Here is an 8,182-nt window from a genome sequence, read left to right as displayed (position 1 = left end):
TTTATTGGATCGTGTTAGTGAGAGAGAGAAAGGAAAGTAGGGGAAAAGAATGGCCTATAGGGAAAGGGTCATGAGCAGGATTTGAACTCATGCTGTCAGCTGTCTTTAAACCCATTCAGGACACTTTTCCCACTATATACTACATCCTGATGCGTTTTCAGGACATTCTGAGACGTGAGATTTTTTGACAGAAACGACATGCTATAGTATGACTTTTTTGTTTCAGGCCAAAACTCAAAATGACTTTTCTTTGTGAAATACTTTCCTGAGGTGATTTCTACGACATGCATCGCACTATTTTCACTGTATACTACATCCTGACAGGTTTTCAGGACATTCTGAATCATGACCATTTTTTGACAAAAACGACATGCTATAGTATAGAACTTTGAGTAAAAGTTTGAATCAAAACACCAAGCTGACTGAGAAAATTCAAAGCTGATGACAATAAGCAAGCACTCTGCATAGGTTGAACTTCCATCATAAGTCTCTTTTAATGAAAAAGCACAGTGTCACAGTGTCACGTAACAAATTTTGAGCTTAACAAGTAAACGAATCAGATATATCAGATATACAGAAATGGGGACTATAGCATCTGTTTATTTAGCGAGGAAAATATTACATATACTTATCCAAACTTCACACAAACTTACAGAAGCACATAAAATAACTTTTCTACTGTATATTTAAAATTTTGCCCTGAGACGTCTCTCACTATACAGTAAATCTAAGGCTCCCAGTTTGATGACAGCAATTCTAAAGCAAACCTTGGTCATAAAAATTCCTATTTTCACGCTTACACATTTCCAACTAACATACTTATAAATTAGGTTAAATCATATTTTTTGAAATTTATATAAAATATCTGATCAAATTCTTTCACAAATTCCAAACAAAACCAACACTGTGTTAAAGCTTTACAACATCTATACATTCATAAAGTAACTTTAATAAGCATTCAACTCAAGCGCTTCTCTCCGGGAGGTAAAGGCACAGCCGGGACCCGCCACGCCGCTCAGGCCTCCGCGGTGACGGTGGGACCGTTGCTGGTGTCCTCCAGTGGCGTCGTCTCACTGGGGCCGCTGGGCTCCTTCTCAGGCTCCTTTTTTGTGTCTTCCTTCGCTTGGTCAGACACCAGAGGAGTGTCCTCTGCCGCCGCCTGCTGCTCGCTGCTGGTAGTGCTGGCTGGCTCCTGAGCTTTCTCCTCAGCTTTTTTCTCCTCAGCTGCTGCTTCTGTCTCATTGACTATCTGGACGGAGTCGGCAGCAGAGGCCTGCACCGGTTTCACCTCCCCGTTCTGGACTGGGAAGACGGCCTCCAGTGCGCTGTATAGGAACTGGTAGTGCTCCTGTTGGAAGCACGAGTTTGAGGTGAGACAAAAGACATCGTGGGATGTTTTAGGTTCTTATAAGAGCAAACCTTGCACACTTTCCCAAATCAACACAACTCAGAGCACCGGAGGAGAGCTGCAAACGACAAGTCTGCTGACTTTCTGTCAACAATCCCACAAAAACACAAACACCGACTTCATCCCACTGTTAAGTTATTCTGATGTTGTGGATGATTCCTGACCTCTGTTGTTCTACCCAAACTATTTTAAACACATTAATTCGCCACACGGTTTCACTACGTGACATGTTCCCTCATTACAATGAACAGTAGTGTTTTAATGAGTCAGTCTCACACACACACACACACACACACACACACACCATCCTGCTGCTGTATTACACACTCAAGCATAAATTTGCAGCTAAAAATAAAGAGTTTTCTGCTGTTTGCTAAAAAAAAAAAACAAGGAAACTGCAGTGCGCAGCTGATTTAGAGCATGATTCATCTACTTTCAAAAGGATCTACATCTTCAGTAACAGCTAATGAGCTTTGGTTTGGACTGATGTCATTACTGTCAGAAGTTCTGGGAGACGAACTCTGGCAGCGTTTGGTTTGGTCTTTTCATGGGATTTATGGATTTCAATAGATACTGTAGATAGAATATCACCAGCCTTTTCATTCTTTTATAAACAGCATCATAAGCTAAACTTAATTTAAACTTTCAATAATAGTGATGGGAACGTGATGTGAAATCTCCTGGTTCAAACTACCACAGTAAACCTAAACAGTAAACTCATACTAGAGGGAACACTGGGAAAAAAAACCTATTTTATCATGTCAGTCTTTGCAGACATGGTCCCCGTGGTGCCTTTCACTCTTCTGCTGCTGTTAGAGTTTAAAGCAGTGAACCAGTGTGTGCTCTTCCTCACCAGGCTGGACAACATGTTCTGTCTTTCCTTTCGCAGAGTTTTGGCCACTTGGAAAACATCCACCAGCTTCTCGGTCTCTGCGCTGTCCAGCAGATTCCACAGCGCACAGAAAACGCCGCAGCGGGACGAGCCATCGCTGAGGAGAGGCAGCACACAGACGCACAACGTTAAAAACTCTCTGCATTAATGCCTTTAACAAGCGTTTTTGAATCAGGGTGGGCTGCAGCGCATTTATCAGACTGCCAGAAGGACCGTTTTTGTCTGACTCCATGAATAGCAGCAGGAGAATCTCCAGATCTAGTCCGGTTTTCTTCTGTTTCTAATTCAGCCAGATGAATAATTCCAAACAAGTTTAACTACTAATAACACTGCTGTGGAAAATTAGCAAATTTTCACAGATGCAATGAACTTTAAAAAAACATATTTAGTTCTTTAAGAAAAAAAATGGTTAAACTATTACGGTTTCTCTAAAAGAATAAATAAAGTCATGTCATTTATTAGTTCTTCCTGCGTTATTCATACATGTCATTGCTCATGTGATCAGGTCAGAGCTGCTCTTTAACATTATTCTTACTATAAGCAGGAATAAGCGCAGCAGCCCGACAACTTCATCAGAACATTTGGTTTCACTCCTAAGTTGGCTCTTAAAAAGAGTTCATCAACAAACCACTGACTCAACTAAACACAAGAGATTTACCCCTGATTTGTACTGTATCGTATATGATTTGTTCAAATACACAATATTTCTTTGTGTGTGCATTTTTTTGAACAAGGTATGCTGCTGTGGGAATATTTGTGATCTTTGTCGAACTCAAGGACGTGCAAAAGTTGTTTCTTCCAAAAGCTATGACAGACCTGACACACCTGAGTGTTAAGTCATCCTTACTAAAACATGCATTTGCTCTGTGAGGTCGTCTTACTTGCAGTGGACCACAGTGGGAATGCTCCTCTGTAATTTGCTGCTGCCACAGTTGTGCTTAATGTCCTTGATCATATCTGTGAGATCTTGCGGTTTCTCCGGCAGATCTCTGCTCTCCCACTTCAGGAACTGGAAGTGTTTCACTGGCCGACTCTCTTTCCTCTGCAGACAGAAGCGGTGTTGTTATGAACGTGGAAGCGAAACCGACTTTGTTGCGGGGACATGATGGGTGTCGGTTACCTTGACGTGACGGATCAGCATGTTGCGGCGGATGAAAGCCGGGAAGGTGTCCGTGCTTGCCACTTCCACCTCGATTTCCCCAAATGTTTTCTTGTCCTCATCCCAGTAGGCAGACTCCTGTGGACCAGAAGACACACAAAAGACCAATAAATTTAACAAACATGTGAGTGTAAATCATTTTGAGTGTGTTGTGCTTCAGGTACCTTTTCTCCCTCACTGCAGTCTGAAAGCATGACAACAGTCGATACTTTCTTCTGGTAAACCATCGACCAGAAGTGAGCGATGGTGTCCGTCAGTGGAGTCTGTGCTGCGATGAGGGCACGTGGGCTCCAGTAGCCCTGTGAGGACAAGAACACACATCCATGTATTGCTGTACACAGTCCAGACGAATAGGATGTGACACATTTAATTATATGTGGGAACTGATTTAGAGTTAATGGAGTCACACTTGCTAAAACCAAACACAGATCGTTGAACAGAAATAGCAAAGTGAGATAAACATGTCAGTAAAATAACGCACATCGAGCTGGGAGGCGTTGATGTATATAGTGGAGTCCATATCCTCTTCATCTGACGACTCCTCCTCCTCCTCGTCTTCATCTTGGTCACTATCACGACTGCGGCCTTCGTCTAGTTTCAGCAACACTCGGTTGTAGTCATCTGAGGGAGGCAGGTTTTACATGTTAGGACACAAGAGAAGCTAAATCCATTTATCTAAACATACAGTAGCACAGAGACACTGAGTCTGTAGCTGATGCTCACATGGGATGACAGACGGACAGCGATTCTTCTTCTTGTTTTCCTCTGTGATCCCCGTGTTGGACGTCCTCCAGTTCTTAAAGGTGGGAAGTCTCTGAATTGCAAAAGAGTGAAGTCGTAATTTCATTATTTCAAAATCAAACTTCTTCCAAAATAAATAAAAAGGATGTGAAGGAAAAAGGGAGATAGAAACACTACAGTGATGGGTTTGGGATGAAGGCGGAAGTTGTTTAGGATGTTTGATTTAAGGTGATTTACACGACAGAAAACAGAAATCATACAATATTTTACTTGATGTTGCTGTGTGATCATAAGTGCAAACCGGCAGTTCAGTTTGGTGCAAATCAGTCTTCAGCGTCGTACTCTGCATACCGGGCGAATACAAATGTGATGAACAATCGAATAAATGAAGACGTACCTCAAACTCGTCCTCCATTAACGTGGGCTCGTTGTCGGAGTTTTTCTGCTGGAGCGTGCTCACTGTGTTGTGGAGCTCAGACAGAGAGGTTTCTGTCTCTCCAAACTGGTTGTGCTCCAGCAGGGCCTGGTGAATCAGGATGTACTGGGCCTACAGGTGGACAAAGACGTTTATCTTAATACACAAATGATATATTTATGTATATTAAGAGAAATGCTGCCGTAAAGCTGCACAGCTCACGTCAGCATAACTTAAATGCAGCATTTTCTGCAAATACTTCATCACTGTACTCCAGTAGATTCTGCAGGTATCTGTACTTCACTTGAGTATTAATTTTTCTGACGACTTTCTACTTTGACTCCCTACATTTGAACACAAACATCTGGACTTTCTACTCCTGACATTCTCTAAACTGGCTCGTTGCTTGTTTCAGCCTCTGCTGATGACGACATGACGTAAAAGACGTAACAACAAACGTCTTTATCTTTCCCAGCAGTTTGTCACTGAAGCTCCACACAGGCCTGCCTGCCTCGGCTGCCTGCCAGAGGCTGTTCAGCTCTGCAGGACTGATGTTCAGACCCAGAAGGGCAGAACTTTGAGAACCAGCTTCTGCTGAGGCTCAATAACAGATGATGGTAGCCTTGAAGAGACGAGTGTTTCCATGTTGATTCTAATGTTTAATGTTTATAATGAAATTGAAACTGTCCAGTGATGTGTTTCTCTGTAGCAGCTCTGTGCAGCTTCCTAAAGGATGAAAACAATCCTGGTTTGTGTGATTAAAACTTTTTTCATTTTGCAGAGTCATCAAAAGAGGCATCGCGTATCATCGAAGCTAAAAATTCATTTTTACTTTTGTACTTAAGTAAATTTCTGAACCTGTACTTTTTAACTTTTACTTGAGTAAAGGAGTTAAATCAATACTTTTACCAGAGTCTACTTTTACACAAGTAACTCTACTTCAGTAAAGAATGGGAGGACTTTTGCCATCTCTGTACTTTAGAGTTAAAAGCCAGCTTTGGTAATATTGTGTGGACTTTATGTGCATACATAATAATAACTGAAGATAATAAACATGCATGAATACACTTCACACTCAAACACACATTGAGCTTAACCTGTGTGAGCTTCTTCTTTCTGGTAGACACTAGAGAGCACTGTGAGCCACAACAAGCAGAAACTTTCTACACATCAAAAAAAAGTAAGAATAGTTCAACCAGCCGTGAGAGGTCCAAGTACAGTTTGTGTAAAATTACCCTGAAACACCTGATGTCCAATCATTACAGCCTAACATACTTTCCAACTTGCCCAACCACATTTTTGTGCTACTTGTACAGTTCAGTTACTCAGTAAGTCACAGTCCTCTTTGCACATAAAAGTGTATATTTGCTCAGAGGCCATCAATTTTAATTGTAGAAATCCTTTTTTTAAAATAAATACTCAGCCAATAACCCTGATTCTCATCACACGTAGCAGCACACAGTGTCTAGAACATGATCTGAAGTGATATCTTACCTCTACTTGAACCATGAGACACCTCTGTCTGCGGAGTCTGACTAAATACCCGTAGATGTCCACTCTGCCCTCGGCCTCCAGACCCTCCATCATGGCGTCGATGCCGATGTAGGTGCCCGTCCTGCCGACTCCAGCGCTTCACGAGAGAGAGTTATAGATTGTTTAGACACGAGTCTGTCAGTTATCACATATCCAGTGACTCATGAAGGCACAGCGACGGGGAGGAAATGTGACCTTTCCCTGATTCGGCAGCTCCGAGCCGAGTTTGGAGAAGCGGTTGTGCCAAAAAACAACACTCAACGAAGCACCGTGTCTCCGAAAGTTTCAATGCATGCTGGTCATTAGCAGAAAGAAGATGATCCAGTCAGACTTTCTACAGTTTCACACAGCATGTAAGCGGTATAACTTATGCAGCTCAGCAACCACAGAGTGGAACTAGTCGGAACAAATCAACGCTGTATAAGATAAGCAAACATAAGGAATGACATGAAGAAAAGTAAACACAGCAACATAAAAAATGTATATTGTTTTGTTCGTGGCGCATCTGATGAAGGGACTGAAGTGGAATGAACACAGTGGGAAACAGAAAGATGCCATCCGCAGACAGAGTGGGACCTGGAGTACCTGCAGTGGACGACGATGGGGCCGCTGAAGAAGTTCTTGAAAGCATTGACCCGCCGCCTCAGCTTCAGCAGGAGGTGAGGCTCTCCTGGGACGCCGTGGTCCGGCCAGCTCATGAACTGGATGTGGGTCACCTCCCTCTCTGAGTTCTTATCCCTCTTCTGCAGACACACACACACACACACACACAAATGGTTATGCAACAAAACAATACACCTACAAATACCAACACCAACAAAAAAATCTATTTGTTGAGATAAAGATGCACAGACACGCTGTTTGCCACTATTCCAACTACGACAGTTTGGATGGAGACTCACATTCATTAGGCTGAGACGGCGGATGGTGTAATCTGGGCAGTGGTCCTCGGAGTTCAGCTTCACTACGAACTCCTCAAAGATCTCGGTCTGTCGGTCAATAGACGGCCAGTACTGGGCACACTTGACCTGTTAAACAACATGAGGGAGGAGACAGAGAGTGACTGACAACACATTTCTTTAATATCAGTAACAAATAAAGTATGACAATCGAGTATTTAACGCAAGAAATCAAGTAGAAAACATAGAAATGAAAACATGACGTGCACATGAGTGATTATGTTGGGCTTCTCTGTATCTGACGATTGCATGTGGCAGAGTAGCTGAAGTGTTTGAAAGACGGAATCAAGTCGGTAAAATTAGTTTCCATTAGTTTTCCAAAAATCAGTGGTGGAAGAAGAATTCAAGTCCTTTGCTTGGGCACGAGTCCCAACACAGAAATGTAAAAATAATCCAAGTAAAAGTCCTGCATGAAAAATCCTACTGAAGTAAAAGTAAGAGAAGTGTTAGCGGCAGAACGTAGCTGGTACGTCTGGCTGATTTATTATATTTGACATCAGTGTGTCAGCAGCCTGTTGCTGTTGCAGCTGCTGCAGGTGGCGCCTGTTTGAACTACTTTATAGTTCTAAATGCAAACACAGCAGAACAACATGTAAAGTACATGGAGGCTCGTCAGATGATTAAAAGAAAGGAAAGAAGAAATAATAACAATAATTAAATTAATAATAGTTTTCAGTTTTTGGTGAAACTTTGGGTGATTTGAACATTTGCTGGAATGAAACCATGTGGGGTGTTCAGAGGAGAAAAATCACTATTTGGTGGAGCTTTAACAACTTCTGAAGTGTGACCCAGACTACTAACTGCTCTTTGTAAGATGTCAGAGGCCAAAAAAGGTTCAATCTTCCTCCGCGGATACGAGCGGCCGACATGGTGGCTGGGCTCAGCCTTAGAGACAGGGTGAGGAGCTCGGACATCCGGAGGGAGCTCGGAGTAGAGCCGCTGCTCCTTCGCGTCGAAAGGAGCCAGTTGAGGTGTTTTGGACATCTGGTTCGGATGCCTCTGGGGAGGCTTCGTCTGGAGGTCTTCCGAACACGTCCACCTGGGAGGAGACCCCGGGGCAGACCCAGAACCCGCT

The 8,182-nt window shown here is 42.8% G+C and overlaps 1 protein-coding gene across 1 annotated transcript in view; it reads right to left on the bottom strand.

Moving 5' to 3' along the window:
- Positions 1 to 465: 465 nt before the first annotated feature.
- The window catches only part of ptprc (protein tyrosine phosphatase receptor type C), a gene marked incomplete at its 5' end in the record, with an annotated part of 17,288 nt that continues 9,571 nt past the window's right edge, over positions 466 to 8,182 (bottom strand). Inside the window, 11 exons of the mRNA XM_008284757.1 lie at positions 466 to 1,348; positions 2,262 to 2,397; positions 3,182 to 3,342; positions 3,421 to 3,537; positions 3,624 to 3,758; positions 3,941 to 4,080; positions 4,183 to 4,273; positions 4,598 to 4,747; positions 6,110 to 6,245; positions 6,734 to 6,891; positions 7,051 to 7,176. Of these exons, the coding sequence (XP_008282979.1) occupies positions 1,016 to 1,348; positions 2,262 to 2,397; positions 3,182 to 3,342; positions 3,421 to 3,537; positions 3,624 to 3,758; positions 3,941 to 4,080; positions 4,183 to 4,273; positions 4,598 to 4,747; positions 6,110 to 6,245; positions 6,734 to 6,891; positions 7,051 to 7,176 (1,683 nt within the window). The remainder of the gene's footprint in view (positions 1,349 to 2,261; positions 2,398 to 3,181; positions 3,343 to 3,420; positions 3,538 to 3,623; positions 3,759 to 3,940; positions 4,081 to 4,182; positions 4,274 to 4,597; positions 4,748 to 6,109; positions 6,246 to 6,733; positions 6,892 to 7,050; positions 7,177 to 8,182) is intronic.

This window comes from Stegastes partitus, unplaced genomic scaffold (genome assembly GCF_000690725.1).
Source record: "Stegastes partitus isolate 25-593 unplaced genomic scaffold, Stegastes_partitus-1.0.2 Scaffold371, whole genome shotgun sequence".
Taxonomy (NCBI): Eukaryota; Metazoa; Chordata; class Actinopteri; family Pomacentridae; genus Stegastes; species Stegastes partitus.
The sequence above is the reverse complement of the archived record's forward strand: the minus strand, read 5'-3'. Positions and strand labels throughout refer to the sequence as shown.